This window comes from Rhinopithecus bieti, unplaced genomic scaffold (genome assembly GCF_001698545.2).
Source record: "Rhinopithecus bieti isolate Rb0 unplaced genomic scaffold, ASM169854v2 scaffold_15643, whole genome shotgun sequence".
NCBI classification, from domain to species: Eukaryota; Metazoa; Chordata; class Mammalia; order Primates; family Cercopithecidae; genus Rhinopithecus; species Rhinopithecus bieti.
In genome coordinates, this window is record NW_016808215.1 from 650,974 (window position 1) to 676,814 (window position 25,841).

At 48.5% G+C, this 25,841-nt stretch overlaps 1 protein-coding gene across 1 annotated transcript; it reads right to left on the bottom strand.

Moving 5' to 3' along the window:
- Positions 1–3,911: 3,911 nt before the first annotated feature.
- Positions 3,912–18,614, bottom strand: LOC108538021 (uncharacterized). The gene is made up of 10 exons (XM_017885829.1): positions 18,590–18,614; positions 18,223–18,285; positions 17,194–17,295; positions 16,772–16,918; positions 14,794–14,937; positions 12,521–12,661; positions 9,856–9,987; positions 7,167–7,331; positions 6,728–6,874; positions 3,912–4,901 (listed from the first exon to the last, which is right to left on the bottom strand). The coding sequence occupies exons 2-10, from the start codon at positions 18,275–18,277 to the stop codon at positions 4,678–4,680; spliced, it is 1,257 nt and encodes a 418-aa protein (XP_017741318.1). The 5' UTR covers positions 18,278–18,285; positions 18,590–18,614; the 3' UTR covers positions 3,912–4,677.
- Between the last annotated feature and the right edge of the window lie 7,227 nt (positions 18,615–25,841).

Below are 25,841 nucleotides of genomic sequence, written 5' to 3' on the forward strand. Positions count from 1 at the left end.
GGCCACAGAACAAGACTCCGTCTCTCAATAAAATAAAATGGCGGGCCATGGTGGCTCACGCCTGTAATCCCAGCACTTTGGGAGGGCAAGGTGGGTGGATCACCTGAGGTCAGGAGTTCGAGACCAGCCTGGCCAACATGGTGAAACCCCGTCTCCTAAAAATACAAAAATTAGCCAGGGATGGTGGCACATGCCTGTAATCCCAGCTACCAGGGTGGGGGTCAGGGGCTGAGACAGGACAACCCCTTGAACCTGGGAGGTGGACGTTGTAGCGAGCCAAGGTCGTGCCACTGCACTCCAGCCTAGGCAACAGAGCGAGACTCTGTCTCAAAATAAATAAATAACAAATAAATAAACCAAAAAACAGCTCATTCAGGTGTTCAACAGAATCAGTTACTTGTAGTTATAGAACTGAAGCCCCCACTTTCTTGCTGGCTCTTGTCTCAGGTCACTCTTGGCCCCCAGAGGCTGCTCTTGGGTCTTTTCCACCTGATTCCTTCAATGTTCAAGCCCACAGTGCCGCATCAGACCCTTTTCCATGCTTCAAATCTAACTTCCCCTTCTGCTACCAGCAAGAGAAAACATTCTACTTTTAAAGGGCTTGTATGAGTAGATTAAGCTCACCAAGATGATCTCCCTGTTGACGAACTCAAAGTAAAATTGGTAAGCGATAATCTTGTTTTTTTGTTTTTTTGTTTTTGAGATGGAGTTTCACTCTTGTTGTCCAGGGTAGAGTGCAATGGTGCAATCTCGGCTCACCACAACCTTCACCTCGCGGTTCAAGCGGTTCTCCTGCCTCAGCCTCCCAAGTAGCTGGGATTGCAGGCATGCGCCATCACACCCGGCTAATTTTGTATTTTTAGTAGAGACGGGGTTTCTCCATGTTGGTCAGGCTGGTCTTGAACTCCCAACCTCAGGTGATAGCCCCGCCTCAGCCTCCCAAAGTGCTGGGATTACAGCCATAAGCCACTGCGCTCAGCTGAAATTGCTAATCTTAAATTAGAAGCTAATGTTAATCTCCTTTGGCAATATCCTCACAAACACACCCAGGATCAATAATTTGCATCCTTCAATCCAATCAAATTGACACTCAGTATTAACCATCACACCCCACCCCCAAATCCTGATTCACAGTCCTGAATTGTTTTATGCCACCAAATTTTGGGGGGAAATATGTCACACAGCCACAGTAACTGAACCCTCACTTTCTTCCTCTCTACTCTCCAGCTCCCCTGCTTCTCCCTTTTGCTCTCCCAACCCTTCCCAACTCCCTGCATTAAATTCCTTCTGTTGAAATGCCTTGGGTAACTTGTCTTTCTGACTGATCCCTATCCATCCATTTCTTCTTTTTCTTTTCCCCTTTTTCAAACCCCATATTTTCACCATGTTCCCCTTTTCAAACCCCATATGTTTTTCATTTCCCCCTTCTCAAACCCCATATTTGTCCAGACTCTGGGGCAGCCATGATCCATAGGAGAGACTGGAACATTTCTCAACCCCAGGGACTGAATCTTGATTAGATGAAGTCAATCAGGATAAGTCTATCATCTTGCCAGGGATTGGCTGGCTCAATATTGGCCAAGGAGGTATGAGGGAAAGTCTGCTAGGGGATGGGGCTTCTGGAAAGACAAGGATGAGAGGTCCCCCCTTCTGGCTTTGGATATGGTTGTACGAGGCCATGATGCTGCAGCTATGGCCAACATCATGGAAACATGCAGAGGACGGCAGAGGAGAAAGATAGTTTCTCAGTATTTCCTTTGAATCGCTAAATTACTGACCTCTGGATACCCTCTACTCTACCTCCATTTGTATAACATTAACTTCTTTCTTTCTCCTGCCTCCCTCCCTTCCTTCCTTCTCCCTCCATCTTTCTTTTCTTTCTTTCTTTCTTTCCTTCTTTCTTTCTTTCCTTCTTTCTTTCTTCTTTCTTTTTCTTTCTTTCTCTTTGTTTCCTTCCTTGCTTCCTTTCCTTTCTTCCTTCCTTTCTTTTTCTTTCTTTCCTTCTTTCCCTCCCTCCCTTCCTTCCTTCCTTTCTTCTTCCCTCCCTCCCTCCTTCCTTCCTTCCTCCCTCCCTCCTTTCTTTTTTCTTTCTTTCTTTTTCTTTCTCTTTCTTTCCTTCCTTCCTTTCTTTCCTTTTTTCCTTCCTTTCTTTCTCTTTTTCTTTCTTTCCCTCCCTCCCTTCTTTCCTTCCTTCCTTCTTCCCTCCCTCCCTCCTTCCTTCCTTGCTTCCTTTCTCTTTCCTTCCTTCCTTCCTCTTCTTTCTTTCTCTTTCTTTCTTTCTTTCTTTTTCTTTCTTTCTTTCCTTCCTTCCTTCCTTCTTCTTTCTCTCTCTTTCATTCTTTTTTTCTTTCTCTTTCTTTCATTTCTTTCTTTCTCTTTCCCTTCCTCCCTCCCTCCACCCCTTCCTTCCTTCCTTTTTTCTCCCTTTTTCTCCTCTTTTTTTTTTGGGGGGGGGACGGGGTCTCACTCTGTAGCCCAGGCTGGAGTGCAGTGACACAATCATAGGTCACTACAGCCTTGAACTTCCAGCCTCAAGTGATCCTCCTGCCTCACCCTCTCAAGTAGCCACCACCATGCTAGGCTAACTTTTCAATGTTTTGTAGCGATGGGCTCTTGCTATATTGCCCAGACTGGTCTTGAACTCCCGGTCTTAAGCAATCCTCCTACCTCAGCCTCCTAAAATCACACTGTGATTACAGGCGTGAACCACTGCGTCTGGTCCACATTAACTGTTTCTTACTGCATCTGCCTTGGAGCCTTTGCCTTTGCAGTTCCCTCTGCCTGGAATGCTCCCCTTCCCCACCTCAGACACCTGCATGGTCTTCTCCCTTGCTTCACTTAGGTCTTTACTCGAACGTCACCTTACTGAGGCTTTTACTCACCATATATAAGATCACACCTCTTTGGCAGCATTGCCCATTCTCCTTCCCTGCACTATGATTCCTTCCTAGTACTCACTGATGTGTGATGTATGATAGGTGATATTTATTTATTATGTGTCTCCTCCACTAAAACACAACCTCCATGAGAGCAGAGAATTTTGTCTGTATCACCAGTGTCTCACTTACAAAAGGATGCATAGCTTGTGACTGATAAAGATTTGTTAGATGAATGTTAAATAAATTGTTTCTGTTCTTTTGGCTGGGCTTTCTGTTACTTTTCAGTTTTTGTTTTTGAGACGGAGTCTCGCTCTGTTGCCCAGGCTGGAGTGCAGTGGTGTGATCTCAGCTCACTGCAACCTCCGCCTCCCAGGTTCAAGTGATTCTCCTGCCTCAGCTTCCTGAGTAACTGGGAACACAGGCACCCGCCACCATGACCCGCTAATTTTTTGTATTTTTAATAGAGACAGGGGTTTCATCATGTTAGTCAGGCTGGTCTAAAACTCCTGACCTCAAGTAATCTGCCCGCCTCAGCCTCCCAAAGTGCTGGGATAACAGGCGTGAGTCACTGCGCCCGGTGGGGGCGGTCTCTTTCAAGGCCCCTAGAGCCACGCCAGCTAATCTGTCTGGTGCATGGCCTGGAGTGGTTTCTTAGGTAGCCCTCTCTCCCACTGTCAGCCCCCGGTCACTGGGATTACAGGCGTGAGCCACCACGCCCAGCCACTTTCAGCAGAAAGCAAACGGTTCCTGGCTTTCTGCCTATGGTGAGCTCCCCAGTGTCACCTCTCCGCTCAGTCCTCTGAGTTCAGTTCTAGATGCAGCATTTGGTCTTATGCCCACCCTGGCTCCCAGACACTGTTGTCAGTATGTCCCCACCAGGTTCCCCAGTTGAAGAGGCTTAACCTCCTCTAGCCCCAGAGAAGAGAGGACCACATCAGGTCCCTCTTTGAGGTTAAAACGTCAGAAAAAGGAAACTCAGACCACTTGGCATTGTGAGATGTGATTCATTCAGATCTGGTTACAGCTGGGAGATTGAGCCCACACAGAAGAGGGGCTCTTCACCCCACCCAAGCCCCCTGCCCGGTCTTGGACCACGGTAGGGGTGGAGGAGGCTGCCCTGAAAACCTTGGAAGCGGGTGTATTGGATCCTCAAGCCCCACCTTGGCTGCCCAGGATTTTGCTAGACCCCAAAGAGGGAGAACGAAAGAGGAGAAGTTGCTTGTCAATGTGTGGGAGAAGAGACACATCCCTGGTGTCCAGGAGCAGCCGGATGTTGGGGACCCCCTCGTTTGAAGAAGGAGGCTTAGTCTTTGAGGGCCTCTGATCTAAAGGAAAGAATGTGTAGCTATGGGGGTGTCTCTAACCTGAGGAAGAAGAACAGCCCTCTTCTGAGTGAGGAGGTTTGGCCTTGGGGAAAGTGCCAATCAGAGTGGGGAGGTACAGCGCCCCCCCCCCCTCGCCTGAGCTGAGCAAAGGTCTGATCTCAGCAGGGGGTGAGTGGCCTTAGTCTGAGGGGGGAAGACACACCCTAGGCTGATGGAGGCATGGCCTTTGGGGCCCTGGTGGGAGGAAAGAGGACTTAGCCGTGAGTAAGCCCTGAGTCTGGAGCAGAAGGTCTGGCTTTGGGAAGCACTAGTCTGAGGGAGGCAGATCACCCCTACTTCCTGAGTTTCTCACCAGAAGCTTCCAGGTCTGCTCATTGCCCCAGCAGAGGGGAGCCAGGGCACCATCTAGCGACGTGCCCGACAAGCAGGAGGAGGGGGCCTCCTGGACGGCAGGGTGGTCCAGGCGGGATTCCTTAGGACAGCGTCGCGGTCGCCAGGACTGCCGCCAGAACCGGCAGGGTGAGGCGGAGGCCGGGCGCGGCGCCCGAGCGGCAGTGGGACTCTAGGACCGCGCGGCGGCCGGGGCTGCAGTGGCTGGACAGCCGATGTCTCGGTAGCACCGGGAGCCCGTGGGTCCAGTACAGGGCGCTGCACAGGTCTCTGGAGCCGCAGCCGCGTACGCTCACGTTCCGGCCGCCTGCAGAGACGGAGACAGGGTGCAAGGAGGGGACGTGGGGGCGCGCTCAGGCAGAGTGCCTTGCACACGCACAGTGTCTGCGAGCCCCTCGAGTCCATGTCCTTCGTGAAAACTCATCAGGAATGTTCTTTTCCTTGAGCTGGAGGCTGGTCACCGCTGTCTATCTCATTTGTCACTCCTTCTACCTTACACGTATGTTACAGGTGTGTTTTCACTTGTGTGCAATGTTTGTTTCCTTTTTAAATTTTTTTTTTTTTTTAAATGAGACAGGGTCTCTCTCTGTCACCCAGGCTGGAGTGCAGTGGCACAGTCACGGCTCACTGCAGCCTCGACCTCCTGGGCTCTGGTGATCCTCCCACCCCAGCCTCCTGAGTAGCTGCGACTACAGGTTGTACCACCAGGCCCAGCTAATTATTTTGACAATTTTTTGTAGAGAGAGGGTCAGCCTCTGTTGCCCAGGCTGACCTCAAACTTCCAGGCTCAAGCGATCCTGGCCTTCTAGAGTGCTGGAATTACAGGTGTGAGCCACCACACCTGGCCCAGAACATTTTAAATTACACACGTGTCTTACATTACATTTCTTTCAGACAGCACTGATATAGTTTAGTGGATTATCTTACTCAATTCTCTCAACAGTCTTAGGACTTAGCGACTGTTGTTACTCCCCTGTTTTGTTGTTGTTGTTGTTGTTGTTTGTTTGTTTGTTTTTTTGAGACAGAGTCCTGTCGCCCAGGTTGGAGTGCAGTGGTGCGATCTCAACTCACCAAACCTCTGCCTCCCGGGTTCAAGCGATTCTCCTGCCTCGGCCTCCCAAGTAGCTGGGATTACAGGCATGCACCACCACGCCTGGCTAATTTTGTATTTTTAGTAGAGATGGGGTTTCTCCATGTTGGTCGGGCTGGTCTTGAACTCATGACCTCAGATGATCCGCTCGCCTCAACCTCCCAAAGTGCTGGGATTACAGGTGTGAGCCACCATGCCCAGCCTCCCCTGTTTGTTTTTTGTTGTTGTTGTCGTTGTTTTGTTTTGTTTTTGAGACGGAGTCTCGCTCTGTCGCCCAGGTTGGAGTGCAGTGGTATGATCTCAGCTCACTGCAAGCTCCGCCTCTTGAGTTCATGCCATTATCCTGCCTCAGCCTCCCGAGTAGCTGGGGCTACAGGCACCTGCCACCATGCTGGGCCAATTTTTTGTATTTTTAGTAAAGATGGGATTTCACCACGTTAGCCAGGATGGTTTCAATCTCCTGACCTCATGATCTGCCCACCTTGGCCTCCCAAAGTGCTGGGATTACCGGCGTGAGCCACCATGTCCGGCCCTCCCCTGTTTTTTAAAGAACTTGTTGCATACCAAGTTATCCCCTTTTACAGATAGAGAAACTGAGGCACAGAGAGGCAAAGTCACCTGGTCAAGGTCACCCAGCTCATAGGTGGTGGATTCAGGATTTGAACCCAGGCAGCCTGGCCCTAGAGTCCTGTTCTCATGCCCTTTACTCTGTCACCTCCCTCATAAGTTCACTTTGTCCTCACAATGCCCTTCAAGGTGTGTGTCTACCATCCCCAATTACCAGAAGAGAAAACTGAGGCTCAAAGAGATAAAGTCCCTTGCCTTGAGCTACACAGAGTAAAGAATGGAGGGAGACTCCAAACTCAAGCACACCAGTGTCCAAATCCAACATGCTCAGGCTCACTCATGCATACACACATGTGCACACACATACATACACACACATGCTGTTCCCATTACCTTCTTCACACATACATACACACAGACAGGCGTGTTGTCCCCATTACCTTCACACACACACACACACGTGCTGTCCCCATTACCTTCTTCAGACGTCAGGTCCAGCTGGACACACTCAGTTTCCCCACTGGGACACTGCATGTAGAAGGAGGAATTGCAGGGCTCCAAGGAGCTCCCAGGACATGTAGGACACAAGATCTCACTCAGGGTGTGTGAGGCCAGATGAATTGCTGTGTAGAAGAGGATGAGGATCAGTCAGAAGGAATCTCAGGACCTCCCGGAGCCCTTGGTGCACTCCTAGGCTCTACCACATTGTCACGACCTTAATATTGTCACGACCTTGACATTGTCATGACTTTGATGGGATTTCCTCCCAAGCTGGGGTCAGGGTGCCTGAGGGCAGCCTGGTTGTGGATGGGGGTTGAGTGATGTTCCTTCCTGCATTCCTTCCCCAACTTTGCCTCCAGAGTCACCCACCACCTCCGTGGCCACCCATCTGACTGTTTTCTGGTGACAGCATACCGAGAGGGGTGGGCTCCTGGCAGTTGCCTTGGCAACAGGTGGTGTTGACCCAGAAGCCAAAGCCAACGCCATAGGTCAGGGCATAGATGGAGTTGCCAAATTTGCAGTCCTTGGAGGTCACACAGAAACCGTTTCTCCAGGAGACAGGGTTACCTTCTCCAAAGTCTGGAGAGAGATGGAGGCCAGACTAGTAAGGAAAGGCAATCACAACCCACCACCCAACCGAACTCCCCAAATCTCTCTGGGTATTTCCCTGATGGCATTCACTCTGCCTGAGATCTCCCCATAATACATCCAAAGCTGGTCATTGTTCATTAAGACACATTAAGTTCAGGCTGGGGGCAATGGTTCACACCTATAATCCTAGCACTTTGGGACAGGAGGATCACTTGAACCCAGGAGTTCAAGAACAGTCTGGCCAACATAGTAGGACCCCCGCCTCTACAAAAAATAAAATAAAATTAGCCAGACATAGTGGTGCAGTCCCAGCTACTTGGGAGGCTGAGGTGGGAGGGTCACTTGATCCCAGGAGGTCAAGGCTGCAGTGATCCAAGTTTGCACCACTGCACTCCATCCTGGGTGACAGAGTGAGACCTTGTCTCAAAATAACAACAACAATAAAAAATCACATAGTTCAGAAAGCCTTCCATGATCCTTTGCCTTCTCTCCTTACGGTTCCAATTAATAGGGCGGCTCTGTACCTGTGAAGTCTCCCCACCCTGTCTATGAGCACCTCATGGACTTAGTAAGAAACTTCTCTAAGATCCCAGAAATATCTAGAACTGGAGACTGGAACACCATCTTTATTATGCCTCTTTATGCTGTAAAAAGATAGCAAAGAGCCGATTTCAAGTTGAACTCCTCTTCCCATTTACAGAAGAGTCCAGTTTTTCCTTCTATGGGGGCAGAGTGACAGGAGCCTTAAGGGGGCCTGCCTGCCCAGAGAGTTGTAGTAGATACCAAGATGGCCACAACTGTATCCCCTATCCTGCACGCTCTTGTGCAACCTAACCTTGCCACTCTGTCATCAAGAGGTGGAATCTATTACCTCACCCCTTAAATCTGAGCTGGCCTTGGGATTTGCTCTGACAAATAGACTGTGGCAGAACTGACACTGTGACAGTTCTGGGTCTATCACTTAGAAAGCCTGGTTGTGGCCACACGCAGTGGCTCACGCCTGTAATCCCAGCACTTTGGGAGGCCGAGGCGGGCGGAGCATGAGGTCAGGAGATCGTAGACCATCCTGGCTAACAGTAAAGATGAAACCCCGTCTCTACTAAAAAAATTCAAAAAATTAGCTGGGCATGGTGACGGGCACCTGTAGTCCCAGCTACTCGGGAGGCTGAGGCAGGAGAATGGAGTGAACCCGGGAGGCGGAGCTTGCAGTGAGCCAAGATCATGCCACTGCACTCCAGCCTGGGCGACAGAGCAAGAATCTGTCTCAAAAAAAAAAAAAGAAAGAAAGGAAAAAGGCCTGGTTGTTCCCACTTCTTCCTTCTCAGAAGCCAGTCACCATACTGTAAGGAAGCTCAAGCTAGGAAACTGACTGGTAAGAGCTCAGAGGAGAGATGCTCTCCCCAGCTGTCTTGAACATTCCAGGTGCAGTCAAGCTCCCAGCTGAATGCAATCACGTAAGTGACCTCAGCCTTTACCACTTAGGGCAGAACCGCCCAGCTGAGCCCAGTCAGCTGCAGAATTGTGAGAAATAACAAATACTTGTCTAACCCGAGAAGCTTTTCTTTCCAGTTGTGATTTTTTTTTTTTTTTTTGAAAATCACACAATATAACATATACCCTCTTAACCTTTAAAAAAAAAATAGAGATGGAGTCTCACTATGTTGCCCAGGTTGGTCTTGAACTTCTGGCCTCAAGTGATTCTCCTGCCTCAGACTCCCAAAGTGCTGGGATTACAGGCATAAACCATCATGTGTGGCTTTCTTAACAATTTTTTATTTTTTTTGAGATGGAGTCTCACTCTGTCACCCAGGCTGGAGTGCAGTGGCATGATATTGGCTCACTGCATCCTCCACCTCCCGTGTTCAAGCAATTCTCCTGCCTCAGCCTCCCAAGTAGCTGGGACTACAGGTGCATACTACCACACCCAGCTAATTTTTATATTTTTAGTAGAAATGGGGTTTCACCATGTTGGCCAGGCTGGCCTTAAACTCCTGACCTCAGATGATCCTCCTGCCTTGGCCTCCCAAAGTGCTGGGATTAAAGGTGTGCGCCACCACGCCCAGCTGGCCTTCTTAACAATTTTTAAGTGCACCATTCAGTAATGTTAACTATATTCACATTGTTGAGTGTAACAGATCTCTAGAACTCATTTTGCACAACTGAAACTGTACCCATCGAACAACTTCCATTTCCCTCTCCCCACAACCTCTGGCAACCACCATTCTATCTTCTGTTTCAATGATTTTGACTACTCTAGATAACTCAGTGAAATCATACAGTATTTGTCTTTTTGTGACCAGTTAAGCCACTAAGTTCTGGCCAATTCGTTATTCAGCAGTAACTTAAACAACAATGGCAGTAGATTTTAAACTCACACCCTCCACTGCACCCCAGCCTCTGTCCTGCATGCTCAGGAAAAGGCTACAATGGCTGGAGCTAGGCAGCAAAGTGGGAGAGTGAGGATAGGTCTTGCTGTGCCCCAGGCCCCATTTCTGTCCCCATGGGCACTCACCTGTGATGCCTGCGATCTGAAGGCAGTAGTTATTATCCTCTGGGCACGGAAGTGGGCCACAGCTGTGGAGGTCTGAGCAGGTGAAGCAGATGGTGGTCTCAGCTTTGGCGTGTGTCACAGTTGCATGAGGACCTGGGGACAGAGGAAGATGAACTGGATGGGAGACAACTAGTGTGCATGCACGTGCACGGAGCTGAGTTTCTGGGCACATCAATATGTGCCCATGAGTGCGCGAAAGTGCCTTCGTGTGCGCACTTCTGCAAGAATGCCATTTGTGTGTGCAAGTTTGCAGGCCTGTTAAGTCTGTGTGCACATCTGGCTGTGCCTTCCTGTGTTGAATTATCTGTGTGTTTCTGAAACTGTCTGCAGGAGGGCAGGGATGTGTGTGTGTGTAGCTCTGCAGGACACTGTGTGAGTAGGTGTTTACCTGCATGTCTGCGTAAACAAGGGTGTGTGTTTATGTGTATGTGTATAAAGCTGGTTTTAAGGGTATGTGTGTGTTTCTGTGGCTGGGTGTGTTTGTGTTTCCATCAAGGTGTGGGGGTGCTTATACATATATATAGATATGCTGGTGTACAGATGTGAGCGTTCGTGGATGTTGGTAATGTATTTCAGCTTGCCTGTGTATATTTTGTGCTCTTGTATGCTTGTGGGTGCTTGTGCCTCTTTTCCATGTCATGTATATGAAAGCCTGTGTGTCCATGCATAGATATGTTCCGTGTCTGTGTCCACAGGGATCATGTGTGCAGAAACTCCGTGTCCCACATTTCTGTTGTTAGTCTTCCTATTTTGCCCTTTTTCTTTCCATATTGTAAATTTTGAGCTCCCAAGTCAGCCTTTTTTCTTCATTGTGATAATTAATTAAATCTGCTGCTCAGGGCCGGTCGCAGTGACTCATGCCTGTAATCCCAGCACTTTGGGAGGCCGAGGCGGGCCAACATGGCAAAACACTGTCTCTACTAAAAATACAAAAAATAAAAAATTCACCAGACGTGGTGGTGGGTACCTGTAATCCCAGCTACCTGGGAAGCTGAGGCAGGGAGAATAGCTTGAACCCAGGAGGCAGAGGTTGCAATGAACCGGGATCACACCATTGCACTCCAGGCTGACTGACAGAGTGAGACTCTGTCTCACAAAAAAAAAAAAAAAAAAAAAAAAAAAATCCACTGCTCAGTTTAAAAAAAGAAAAATCCTGGCAGCTGGAGATTTGAAGAAGCTAAGGTGAGAATGTTTCGGCTTTGCCTGCAAATTCAGTAAACACACTCTTCGATGAGCCTTTTTTTTTTTGAGATAGTCTCGTTCTGTCACCCAGGCTGGAGTGTGATGATGCGATCTCGGCTCACTGCAACTCCGCCTCCTGGATTCACACCATTCTCCTGCCTCAGCCTCCCGAGTAGCTGGGACTACAGGCGCCCACCACCACGCCTGGCTAATTTTTTGTATTTTTAGTAGAGACGGGGTTTCATCGTGTTAGCCAGGATGGCCTCAATCTTTTGACCTCGTGATCCTCCCACCTCAGCCTCCCAAAGTGCTGGGATTACAGGCATGAGCCACCGCGCCAGTAAACACACTCTCTTTTGCATCACAGAATGGTCCTTCAGCTTTGGCAAGACAAGGAGGACCTAGCCTCTTAAAAAAAATTTAAAAATCAGCTGAGTGTAGCGGTGTGTGCCTGTGGTGCGAGCTGCTCAGGAGGCTGAGGCAGGAGGATCACTTACGCTTGGAAAGTCAAGGCTGCAGCGAACCATGATCGTGCCACTGCACTCCAACGTGGGTAACAGAGGGCGACTCTGTCTCTAAACACACACACACACACACACACACACAGAGAATGGTCCTTTCTGGTGTAGTTTCTAACAAAGTTTCCTCTATATCTCTGGAGCTGAGGGAATGCAGCTCTATCCAGAGAAAATTGCCTTTCTCACCTCTAAAACATCTATCCCTCTGTTGAGTTGTTTGAATTGCTTAATAAACTGTGGCCCCAGTAAATACTATTTCAATTAGCATATCACTTTTGCGGAAGACAAAACTTCTTGTGAATGTTCTTTGTTAAGCCAAAAGAAGACTATTGGCAAATCTGTCTTCTTTCACAAGCAAGGAAGTGAAGAAAAGAGAGAAAACACCATCAAATTTTTCTTTTCTTCCTTTTTTTTTTGAGAAGGAGTCTTGCCCTGTCACCCAGGCTGGAGTACAGTGATGCAATCTCAGCTCACTGTGACCTCTGCCTACTGAGCTCAAGCCATCCTCCTACCTCAGCCTCCCAAGTAGGTGGGACCACAGGCACATGCCACCATGCCTGGCTTTGTTTTGTTGTTGTTGTTGTTTTGTAGAGACGGTGTTTTGCCATGCTGCCCAGGCTCAGATCCATTTAAACAGAGTATGGATCTTTAATCTCACTCACATGATATGTTCACAGTATGTTCATGTTTAGAAATGTATGCACCTCTGCATATTTGTTTTGGGTGCTAGGATGTAAATGTGGATGTTTGTGGATATGTGCCAATAGATGTTCTGCTTCTGAGTGTGTCAGGTGGGGGGTGTGTGTGTATGGGTAATTGTACTCATTGGGAGCATTATCATAGGGAATGTGGACACCCTGGGAACACATAGGTTTGAAAAGAGCATATGGGATCCAGGGAGGTAAGAAAGGCAGGGTTCAAAGCACCTGGCTGTGTAGGAGGAGTAAGGTAGTTGCATTCAGGCTTAGCGGTGAGATGAAATCCAGAGTCTTCTGGACCCAGGGTGGCATTCTCATATAAGTTGCAGACCTCTGGTGTAGCACAGCCCTTCAGAATTTGGGGACCCCCTGCAGAAATGAGAGGAGATTGCAACAAGAGGCTCAGAGTCCAACCCTCCCACCTTGATGTCTATCTTTCGCTATCTGAAAGTTCCCATCTTAGTAGTTCTGTATGATTCAGTTTCAAATCTACCTGGTCAGTTTTTACAACCTCTTGTTGCCTGCTCACATTTGTGATTCTAAGCTTATTCCTTCAGACATATCATATACCGTTATGCTATGTTCTACAGCTGATAATTACAATAGCTGAGCTCCTCACAGGTCTGTATCTCTGATTTGTTATTTCTGCTATCACTCATGGTGGCTTGTTTCCTTGCGCCTTTCATGAACTATGATTGTGAGCTCATATTTGGTTGATATTCATCTGTGGGAATCCTGGGAGCTTTTCCCTGGAAAGGACTTGCTTTTGCTTCTACTGAGTGCCAGGAGGTGCTACTGACCAGGGATCATTTTAGCCTCTGTCCAAGGTCCCTAGCTTATGTGGGAATCTAAATTCCAGAAGCATGCTGCCAGCCCAAAACCTATTTACCTAAAGCAGGCTATTATCAGCATTTGCTCCCAGACCACTGTGCCTTCCATGTTTTCTCACTGCTCCCATTCTGATTTCTGTTCACATTTTTGTTTTGCTTAGGGACATGTGGAAATTTTCTTAACTTTCTGCAACCCGAAAAAGTGTGGAAAAGTATTTCTGTATAGGATCTTGTTCATCTGTAAACAGTGGCATACTAAGCAGGGGTGGGGAATGGGAGCAGTCCATCCTGGGAACAGGCTATAAGGGGTTTATTGTCTATAGAGAATTTTTTTTTTTTGAGACAGAGTCTCACTCTGTCACCCAGGCTGGAGTGCAGTGGCACAATCTCGGCTCACTCCTACCTGAGCCTCCCAAGTAGTTGAGATTACACGTGTGTGCCACCATACTCGGGTAATTTTTGTATTTTTAACAGGGTTTCACCATGTTGGCCAGGTTGGTCTCAAACTCCTGTTCTCAAGTGATCCACCTGCCTCAGTTTCCCAAAGTGCTGGGATTACAGGCGTGAACCACCATGCCCAGCCTATAGAGAATTTTTTAAAATCATAAAACCAACTAAAAGATCAGTTTGCTTTTTATTATCACCATGTAGTACCAGCAATTCTAAACAATGTCAGTGATAAAATGCTCCTCCCCACCATGATGGGCCACTTCCTCTATTTCACTGTCTCTGTCCTCCACCTTCCCAGTATGCCACTGTTTGGAGCAAAAGACATTTTAGAGGATCAAGTCCACCATACTGCCAAAAGCAGAAGCCCAAGCTACTGCTCTCGATTCTTTGGTTGGCTTCATAATTAGTTTATCCTCTGGCTACTATGGTTATATTATAAATCTTTTGCTGAAAAGGCCTCTCCTCCAACTGTTTGCAAATCATAGTGGTGATTTAAAAATATCTCTGCAAATCTGTGACACGTCAACAAGTGGGGTCCATGCCTCTTCCATCTTGAAACCAGATAGAACTTTTGTGACCATTTCAATCAATAAAGCAGAATAGAAGTCACATTACATGACTTCCAAGGCTGAGCCATAAAGACCAAGCCGCTATAACTTTGCTGAATGAAATCGTTAGCAACCATGTAAAGAGCCTTGAGGTAGCCATGATGGGAGGAAGCTCAATCTAACCAATGTGGAGAGGCCACGTGGAAAGGCCCTGTTTTTACATATATGCAAGAGGTGCTCAGAAAGCCCCTGGTTATTCCTGCCCCAGCAGTTCCAGCTCCTAACACCCTCTGACTATAACACATGAGAGACCCTGAACTCTCCAAAGGAGCTCTTCCTGAATTCCCAACCCAAAGAAACTGGAAGAGATCATCAAATGATTGTCATTTTTAGCCACCCATCTTGTGAGTGAGTTGGGTTTTTTTTTTTTTTCCGAGATGGGAACTCACTATGTATCCCAGGTTGGTCTTGAACTCCTGGGCTCAAGCAATCCTCCCACCTCAGCCCCCCAAAGTCCTGGGATTACAGGCGTGAGCCACTGCTCCTGGCCTGTGGGTGATTTGTTAAAGGACAATAGATAACCGGGACACAAATGCAAATGAAGCTCAAGCTTTATTTGTGCAGGTGGGAAGAAACCTGCCACCCAAATGACCTCCTGTGAAGGGGCCCTTACCTCTACTCCAGGTCCCGTTGAGGGTGACACATGCAGTCTGTTTCCCAGTGCAGTTCATGACCAAAAGGGAGTCACATGAAGCTGACATATTCCCGGAACAGTAGTGACATTTCACAGTGTTGAGCTTGGCCTTGGGCCCTGCCTCTGGTGGGAGTCGATAAAGTCAGTGTGGGGTGGGGGCTAAGGAACACCCCTACAGCCATCCTTCCTCACCAGGCCTCTGTTCTCCTGCCTTCCCTCTCTCACTGCCTTTACTCCCACAATCCAGATCATTTCCCTCCAAAGTGATTCTGCACCTGGCCCCAGAATAAGTTTTCAGGGGCTGCAAGGAACGTTTTGAGACCTGAGGCTGGGCACAATGGCTTACGCCTATAATCCCAGCACTTTGGGAGGCTGAGGCAGGTGGAAGGCTTAAGCCCAGGAGTTCCAGACCAGCCTGGGCAACATGACGAAACTCCATCTCTACAAAATGCAAAAAAAATTTGCCAGGTATGGTGGCACGTGTCTGTAGCCGCAGCTACTCAGGAGGCTGAGGTGTGAGGATGGATTGAGCCCAAGAGGCGAAGGTTGCAGTGAGCCAAGATTGTATCACTGCACTCCAGCCTGGGCGACAGAGCAAGATTGTCTAAAAAAAATTAATGCAGTTTTAATCATACCTAGCATTTTATATTCTGAATAGCATGCCCACCTCTTAACTTGAACCTGGGGGTTTTATTTTGCTGAGAGACAGAGTTTGGGAGGAAAATTAGACACAAATTAGGAAGCGGGAAATCCCACTCATTTGAAAGGATGGCTACCTCTCCCCATTGCTACGAATTCCTTCTTAGAAGAAATAACCAAGCAACGAAAAGTGATTTTTTTCACCACCCAGGGCCAGGTCTAGAGTGACACCAGGGGCCCAAAATTTGAGGAGGCATGACTTTTCACGGTTGTGCAAGTAGAGGGCCATCCCTTAGAGTGAGCATCTCCTTAAATTTTGCACCCTGTGGCTGGGCACGAGGGCTCACACTTGTAATCCCAGAACTTTGGGAGGCCAAAGTGTGTGGATTGTTTGAGGCCAGAAGTTTGAGACCAGCTTGGCCAACATGGGGAAACCCTATATCTGCTAAAAATACAAAAACCAGCCTGGTGTGGTAGCATGCGCTTGTAATCCCAGCTACTCAGGTGGCTGAGGGAGAATTGCTTGAACCCAGGAGGCAGAGGTTGCAGTGAGCCAAGATCACACCACTGCACTCTAGCCTGGGCGACAGAGTAAGACTCTGTCAAAAAATAATAAATAAAAAAATTTTTTTGGCATCCTAGGCTCCTGGCTGGGCTCACCCTAGACCTGGGCCTATCACCGCTTGTGAGGTTTCTTGTTCTGTTTGACTAGCCTTCAAGGGGAGCCCCTCTATTAAAGACAAAAAAAGAGGCTGGGCACAGTGATTCATGCCTGTAACCCCAGCACTTTGAGAGGCCCAGGCGGGCAGATCACTTAAGGTCAGGAGTTTGAGACCAGACTGGCCAACATGGCGAAACCCCAACTCTATGAAAAATACAAAAATTAGCCGGATGTGATGGTATACACCTGTAATCCCAGCTACTTGTGAGGTTGAGCCACGAGAATCATTTGAACCAGGGAGGTGGAGTTTGCAGTAGGCCAAAATTGCGCCATTGTACTCCAGCCTGGGCAATAGAGTGAGACTCTGTCTCAAAAAAAGAAAAAAAGAGAGAGAGAGAGACAGAAAAGAGCTTGGAGATCTCTTTAGCCTCCCAATATTCAATAAACATGGCAACAAAAGGAGTGTCTACCACATGCCAGCTTAGGGGATGAACACCCTTTAAAACCTACATCACACCCATTTTCCAGATGAGAAAACTGAGGGTCTCCTTCTTGCCCCAATCAGTCAGACAAAAGGCTGTGAGGCAGGAAATCGAGGCCGGGTCCGCATGACACCCACCCTACCCTGGTGTGTGAGCCCGAGGTCCCCCAACAAACCTTGCTGGGGAAGGCTACTGCAGTTGTTTTCGCAACAGGCTGTGCTGACCCAGAGACTTGCATGGGGGCCGTAGGTCAGGGCGTAGACACCTTCTTGGCATTCTCCAGGGGCCACACATGACCCCTTCTCAATGAGAGTCCCATTTTCTAGGGATAGAGGTTGAGGAAGGTAGATTAGGGCCCCTGCTTTCCAAGCCCTCCAGGACCTCTGCCCACTCTATAGCAATCCCCATGGCCAATCCAGGGCCTCTTCTGCTGTTGAGCTGCCCTCTGCCCTTTACCCCAGCAGCACCAGGCTGAGCTATGAGGCAGGGCTGGCAATCTCCAGTCCCAGGATGCCTCATCCATGCCCCCCTTCCAACCACCGCCTTTGTCCATTCTCTCCGCCCAGCCCCTGTCCAGTCCCCAGCCCGGTCCCCCACCCAGCTGCATCTGGCTAAACAAGCAGGAGTCCTGGGCAGAAGGACAAGTTATTTTAGTGCAGTTTCGCAGCAAAGAGCAGGCTGGACATGTCTTGGAGCTTCCTGCAAGGAAGAGAACAGTGATCAGACTCTGCAGTTTGAGAAAGACAAAGAACACACACACACACACACACACACACACACACACACACACGATTCAAGAATAGGACTAGTCAGGCATGGTGGCTCATGCCTGTAATCCCAGCTACTTAGGAAGCTGAGGATGACTTGAGCCCAAAAGTTCAGGCTGCGGTGAGCTAAGATTGCACCACTGCACTCCAGCCTGGGCAACAGAGTGAGATCCTGTCTCGAAAATAAAATAAAATAAAGAATAAAACTGAGGGCCATTGGGAGATCAACAACTTTCTTTGTTGTGAGGAGTGCGAATGGCATTCCAAGTCGATGAAACAATGCAGGCAAAGGTTTGGAGATGGGAATCACCGAATCTCTAAGTGGGAGCTGCTGGGTTTAAGGTTTCAATTCAAGATCACACAGTGAGGTCCTGGCCAGGATCCAAACCACTTAATTCCCAACTCAGGCAAAGGTGGCAGAATTAGAGCCAAAGGGGAGACAAGCAGACGAGGTAAAAGAGTAACAGTAACTGCTCCTGGATAATCCAGCAGAGCTCACCCTCAAACAGAGCCATTGCCAGGCTGGCACTGTTCTGAACTCCTCAAACATGTGGATTCAACCAATGCCTCAACAACCCTCTGAGACAGGGGGCATTGTCACCACTTCACAGAAAAAATGAGGCAAGAGAGGTTATGTGATTTGTCTGGAGTCACACAACTAAGAAGTAGCAGAGTCAGGATTTGAACCCAGGCAACTTGGTTCCAGAACCAGGTTCTCAGCCGCCCTTTTCTTCTGCCTCTGCTAGACAGTGAGCCCAGTTAGAAGGACCTGGGGTCCAGACTCTAAAGCCGGACTCCCACCACCCCATGTGATCTTGAGCCGACCCTCTCCCTTTCTGATGGACCACGACTCGCTTACCTGCTGGGGTGGCCAGCGCTCCCAGGAGCACCAGGGCAGAGAGGAGCCAGAGCATGATCCAGGCTGGAGAGAAGGAAGCAGGACATAGGTGCCCTTGCCTTTTATTCAAGGGCCTTGGCCAGGGTAGCAGCCCCGGAAGAGGGAGAGCAAACAGGCCAGGAAGATAGCGGCCCCACCCACCACCCTGGCCACTAGGACACCCGGCAAGAGAGGGGACTGAAAGAGCATCGAGATGGGGAAACTGAGTCCTGAGAGGCATGTGGGGAAAGCCTGGGACTACTCAGTAAGGCCAGAGAAGGACAGGGGGACATGTTATTATTATTACTACTACTATTAATAGGTTGTGTCCAGGCACAGGGGCTCGCACCTGTAATCCCAGCATTCTGTGAGGCCAAGGTGGGAGGACTGCTTGAGCCCAGGAGTCAAAGACCAGCCTGAAAAACATAGTGAGACCCAGCCTCTAAAAAAAATTTAAAAATTAGACAGGTGGGTCAGGCGCAGTGACTCATACCTGGAATCTTAGCATTTCGGGAGGCCAGGGTGGGCAGATCACTTGAGGCCAGGAGTTCGAGACCAGCCTGGCCAATATGGCGAGACTCTGTCTCTACTTAAAAAAAAAAAAAAAAATTAACCAGACATCGTGGCACGCGCCTGTAGTCCCAGCTACTTGGGAGGCTGAGGCAGGAGAATCGCTTGAACCCGGGGGCAGAAGTTGCAGTGAGCTGACATCATGCCACTGCACTCCAGCCTGGGCGACAGGCGAGACTGTCTCAGAAAAAAAAAAAAAGCATTTGAAGCCCAAATCTTTCTCTCTCAGGTCCCATATACTGGTTCTTAACCCTTCTCTTTCTTTCTTTTCTGATGTCTTTCCCCACTAACAGCCCTTCCCCTTCTGCTTCATAACCTCAACCTATAAAAACTTATCCCCTTAAAACCAGGCTGTCTGACGACACTGAGGTCCTCAAATTTCTTATGTCTCTGGAACTAAAGCTGAACTCCATGCTATATCTAAGGCATTTCCTGAAGTTACTGAAGAGCCCCATCATTTTACCGACAAATCTAACTTCACAGTTCAGGCTTACCCATCCAGCTTCTCTGATTTTTACCAACTTGTTTTGCATACTTGCGGGAGAAGGCTGGGCCCGACACTGGATGGCAAAAGCCGATTAGGGTCGGGTGCGGTGGCTCACGACTGTAATCCCAGCGCATTAGGAGGCCAAGGCAGGCGGATCACAAGGTCAAGAGATTGAGACCATCCTGGCCAACATGGTGACACCCCGTCTCTACTAAAAATACAAAAAATTAGCTGGGTGTGATGGTGCATGCCTGTAGTCCCAGCTTCTTGGGAGGCTGAGGCAGGAGAATCACTGGAACCCGGGAGGTGGAGGTTTTAGTGAGCCAAGATTGCGCCACTGCACTCCAGCCTGGGTGACAGACGGGGACTCTGTCTCAAAAAAATAATAAAAATAAAAATTAGCCAGGCATGGTGGTGCATACCTACAGTCCCCGCTACTCAGGAGGCTGAGGTGGGAGAATCGCCTGAGCCCAGGAATTAGAAGTTGCAGTGAGCTATGATGTCGCCAGTGCACTCCAGCTTTGGTGACAGTGAGACTCTGCTCTAAAAAAGAAATAATAATAATAATAATATAAAATAATAATGGGTTGCCTCATCACTCATTATAGACGTTAGCTCACAAAATCCTTACAGTAGTCCTACCAGCCATTATCATTAACCCCAGGAAGGATATGCAAAATATTTGACCACCTGTCAATATAGCCAGGGTATTGGCAGTAACAATTCTGCCCAATTGCTAGAGTATCATCCTGGTGGCCGCCAGGGACCCGGTCTTTCCCTCATCTTTCTAGAACATGAGGATGTCTGGGAGGACCCAGAGATGCCATCAGGGCACTCAAGGCCTCCAGACAGGGGAATTTTATCAACCAAATCTGGACATACCTCAATATTTTATCAACCAGTGCAAATGAAATCAGCCCTGGAGTTCCCTCTTTTACAAAGAAAGGAACCAGGGCTCAGAGCAGTCAAGGTCTTGTCCAGGGGCATGCAATAAGAAAATCAGCACAACCAGGATTTGAACCCAAATGTTTCTGGCTTGAGCACAGGGCTGCACCAAGAGGGAAATTGATCTGCTCTCTCTGAATGAGACCTGTGTCGCTCTTGTCCTGTCTCTCCCTGGGCCACCTTGATTTTCACACTTGTTCAGTGGGAATAAGATCAATTTCAACCACTCCGTGAGGGGCCTTCCAGCCTGGTGCCTGGCAAGTCCACCCTTCATGGGCTTTCACACCCCACCTGCTCCTCCTATGAGGTGCAACTCTGGGGATGTCCCTTCCCCTATTTCAGGCCTCAGTGTGCTCATCTGCTAAATGGGTGTAGCCCAGGGCCTGGATTGCTGTAAGTTGTAAGTGCCTTCCTTTTTTTTTTTTTTTTTTTTTGGAGATGGAGTCTCACTCTGATGCCCAGGGTGGAGTGCAGTAGCACGATCTCAGCTCACCACAACCTCTACCTCCCAGGTTCAAGTGATTCTCCTGCCTCAGCCTCCCGAGTAGCTGGGACTACAGGTGCCCACCACCATGCCCAGCTAAATTTTTGTATTTTTTTAAGTAGAGACAGGGTTTCACCATGTTGGTGGTCTCCAACTCCTGACCTCAAGTGATCCTCCTGCCTTGGCCTCCTAAAGTGCTGGGATTATAGGCTTGAGCCATGGTGCCCAGCCTGCCTCTTTACTAATGCTAAATGGTGGCTCTGTTAGGATTGGAGGTATTTGTAGTAGTGATGCTTGGGCTTTAAGGAAACCGCACACCGGTCCAGAGGGGTGATGAATGCTTTGGAACCAAACAATCCGAGTTCAAATTCCAGTTCTGCCACTTCCAAGCTAAGCGGCCTTGGGCAAGACATTTTACCTACTGGGCCTCAGTTTCCTCATTTGTAAAACAGGGCAACTAGGAGGACCTCCATCGAAGGGCTGCTGTGAGGATTGAGTTGATTTATGTAGAGCACTTAGAACAGTGGGCAGTAACTGCTGCCGCCATTGTAGTCGTCATCATCATCATCATTATTTAGCAACATAAATAAGGCTGCTAAGGGGGCAAGTTGAGGTTGACCTCCCCTCTTGGCTCAGAGGAGAGATCCCAAGCAAGAGAAAGGACAAGTTCAAGGTCACCCACGGGCCTGCCAGGCTTCCCAGAATCTCAGGTGGGACCCCTGAATCAGTGTGTACAATCAAGGAGGTGACTCTGGAAGGTGCCAAGCCTAGGAAGGAAAGATAGCAGCCTGGGGATGGGGAGGTGGCTTTTCTCGATGGGGTGCTGGGGCAGGGAGAAGTCTGTGGTCTTGGCTCACATCCTTCCCAAGTAAACCCAGAACCCTTTGGTACAGGAGAGGTGAGAAGACGGGACAGTGAGTCCCCCAGCAAGTCTGGAGTGTGGATAGGAGGGAGCAGCACCTGGCACTTCGTGACTAGGGGAAGCCAGTCTCTCTAGATGCTATCATCACTGATAACTCGGGCTGGGTGACAGGCCAGGAGCTGCACAAACACGAGGCTAGTGGACCGAAGAATGAAGAGCAGGCACACAGGGAAGGGACATTTCCCTGCACTTCACTTGAAATGTGGAGGCAAGGGGGCATCAGACGAGTTGTTTTGTTTTGATTTTTTGTTTTGAGACAGAGTTTAGCTCTGTCACCCAGGCTGGAGTGCAGTGGCACAATCTCTGCTCACTGCAGCCTCAACTTCCCATGCTCAAGCGATCCTCCCACCTCAGCCTCCTGAGTAGCTGGGACTACAAGCACGAACCACCACACCCGGCTAATTTTTTTACTTTTTGTAGAGACAGGGTCTTCCTGTGTTGTCTAAGCAGGTCTCAAACCCATAGGCTCAAGCAATCCTCCCACCTTGGCCTCCCAAAGTGTAAGGGTTACAGGCGTGAGCCACCATGCCCAGCACCGAAAAGTTATTTAATGCATATACTCCACAAGCAAATATAGACATATGCCCTTCTCCGTTTTCTTTTCTTTTTTTATTTTTTATTTTTTAATATTTATTTATTTATTTTTGAGACAGACTCTCACTCTGTCACTCAGGCTGGAGTGCAGTGGTGCCGTCTCAGATCACTGCAACCTCCGCCTCCCGGGTTCAAGCAATTCTCCTTCCTTAGCCTCCCAAGTAGCTGGGATTACAAGCACCTGCCACCATGCCTGACTAATTTTTGTATTTTCAGTAGAGATGGAGTTTTGCCTTGTTGGCCAGGGCAGGCCCCTCTCCTTTAATGCACAGTGGGGTATTCTCCGCACTGTTCTGCCCTAGATTTTTGAACTTGGCAATAATGTAACCTGAATTGCATGAAGAGTTTCCTCTTTCTTTTCTCCACTGGATAAATGCACCTCTTGTAGCATTAGTATGCTCCCATTTGACATTACAAACTATGCTGCAATGAAGAGCCCTGTGCTCAAATCATTTCATACATGCATCAAGTTCCTGGACGTGGTGAGCGGTTTTGCAAAATGACGAAGGTTTTGCCACATTTGTGATTTTGAGAGCGATTGCAAAATTACCTCTCACAGGGCTATACCAGTTTACACCCCCAGGAGCAACAATGGGGAGTATCTGTTTTCCCACAGCCTCATCAACTCCATGCATTATCAAACCGTTTTATTTTTGCCAACCTGAGAGGTGAAAAGGTGTGTGGTCTAATACAAGTGGCCACGAGTTCTGGGCAGCAACTTCCATCAAGAGAGAGCGTCGATCCTCCTACTCTCAAATCTGAGCTGGTCTTGTAACTTGGTTTGGTCAATAGAATGAGATATGTTGATGTTCCATGAGTTCTGAGCCTGGGCCTTGAGTTCCTGGCTTCAAGAACTTGCAACTTTGGTGGGACACAATGGCTCACCTCTGTAATCCCAGTGCTTTGGCAGGCTGCGGTAGGAGGATCACTTGAGCCCAGGAGTTCAAGACCAGCGTAGACAACACAGTGAGACCCCATCTCTAAAAAAGAATAATTAGGCCGGGTGCAGTGGCTCATGCCTGTAATCCCAACATTTTGGGAGGCTGAGGTGAGTGGATTATTTAAGGTCAGAAGTTCGAGACCAGTCTGGCCAACATGGCGAAACCTCACCTCTACTAAAAATACAAAAATTATCTGGTCATGATGGCGGGCGCTTATAATCACAGCTACTCGGGAGGCTGAGGCAGGAGAATTACTTGAACCCGGGAAGCGGAGGTTGCAGTGAGCCGAGATCATGCCACTTCACTCTAGTCTGGGCCACAGAGCAAGACTGTGTCCAAAAATAATAGTGATAATAATAATTAATAATTAGGCCGGGTGCAGTGGCTCACCCCTGTAATCCCGGCACTTTGGGAGCCAAGGTGGGTGAATTGCTTGAGCTCAGGAGGTCAAGATCAGCCTGGGCAACATGGCAAGAACCCATCTCTACTGAAAATACAAACAAATAGCCAGACATAGTGGTGTGCACCTGTAGTCGCAGCTATTCCGGAGGCTGAGGTGGGAGAATTGCTTGAGCCCAGGGGATAGAGGTTGCAGTGAGCCGACATCTCACCACTACACTCCAGCCTGGGTGACATTAGAGAGAGATCCTGTCTCAAAAAACAACCAAAAAATAAAGAAAATTAATAATTAGGTTTAAAAATTTAAACAAAAAGAACTTGCCACTGCTGTTCTCACTTTCTTGCTGCTGAGAACTCTTTTGACACTGGATGAAGTAGCCCAGGCTTACCTTTTGCAGGGTGAGAAACCTTGAGGAGAGAGACTCCCAGCACCCCAAACATCGCAGTTGAGAGTCTAGATATATGAATAAGACCATCTGTCAAACTGAATGCCTACAAACAGTAGACATTTATTTCTCACAGTGCTGGAGGCTGGGAAGTCCAAGGTCAAGGCACCAGCAGATTCGGTGTCTGGCAAGATCCCGCTCTCTGGTTCACGGAAGGCATTTTCTTGCTGCATCCTCATCTGTTAGAAGGGACAAAACAGATCTCTGGGGTCTCTCTTATTGACTAATTTTTTTTAGAGCATAGTCTCACTCTGTCTCCCATGCTGGAGTGCAGTGGCACGATCATAGCGCATTGCAGTCTTGAACTCCTGGGCTCAAGAAATCCACCTGCCTGAACCTCCTGAGTAGCTGGGAAGATAGGCATGTCCTACCATACCTGGCTAACCTTTTTTTGTTTTGTAGAGACAAAGCCTCCCTTCGTTGCCCAGGCTCATCTGGAACTCCTGGGCTCAAGCAATCCCCCTGCCGCCGCCTCCCAAAGTGCTGGGATTAGAGGTGTAAGCCACTGTGCCTGGCTAGTGTCATTTTTTATAGGGGTCATTTGTGCTTCTTTTCCTGTCCTTTATTATTATTATTATTATTATTATTATTATTTTGGGACGGTGTCTCGCTCTGTCCCCCAGGATGGAGTGCAGTGGTACGATCTTGGCTCACTGCTACCTCCGCCTCCTGGGTTCAAGCAATTCTCTTGCCTCAGCCTCCTGAGTAGCTTGGACTACAGGCCCACGCCACCACACCCAGCTAATTTTTTTTTTTTTTTTTTTTTTTTTTTTNCAGGCTGGTCTCGAACTGCTGAGCTCAGGCAATCCACCCATCTTGGCCTCCCAAAGTGCTGGGATTACAGGCGTGAGCCCCTGTGCTCAGTTCAAGTGGTTCATAGAAGCTTTGTTAGCCTCCTATGGCTGCTGTAACTAAGTACTACAGACTAGGTGGGTCAGAACGACAAATGTATTGTCTCACAGTCTGGAGTCCAGAAGTCCAAGATCAAGGTGTCAGCAGGGCCATAAACCCATAGAGGAATCCTTCCTTGCTCTTCCCAGCAGCAGTGGCTTTCTGGCAATCTTTGGCGGTCCTTGGCTTGCAGCTGCCTAGCTCCAGTCTCTTCCTTTGTGTTTACATGGCATTATTCCTGTGTCTGTCTGTCGTCACAGGGCTACCTTCTTTTTTTCTGTTTTTTGTTTTGTTTTGTTTTGTTTTTGAGACGGAGTCTCACTCTGTTGCCCAGGCTGTAGTGCTGTGGCACAATCTCGGCTCACTGCAGCCTCTGCCTGATGGATTCTAGCGATTCTCCTGCCTCAGCCTCCCAAGTAGCTGGGACTACAGGTGCACGCCACCACACCTGGCTAATTTTTGTATTTTTAGTAGAGATGGGATTTCATCATATTGGCCAGGCTGGTCTCAAACTCCTGACCTCAGGTGATGCACCCACCTCAGCCTCCCAAAATGCTGGGATTATAGGCATGAGCCACCACACCACGCCACCACATCCTAGGGCCACATTCTCATAAGGACACCAGTCATAGTGATTTGTGGCCCAACCTACTCCACTATGACTGCATCTTAACTAATTATATCTGCAACAGCCCTATTTCCAAATAAGGTCACATTCTGAGTACTGGGGGTTAGGACTTCCACCTATCTTTTTCTGGTGTGGAGAGGAAGCATTTCAACCCATAACAGGAGCTCCTTATATATTCAGAATATTAGGCCTTGAATTGCAAAGATTATTTCTGCTATTGCATCTAGGCAGTGGAATAAAAGAGCTGCAAGGTGCTAGAGGCAAGGAAAGCTTTTTTCTTTATACAAACTCAGC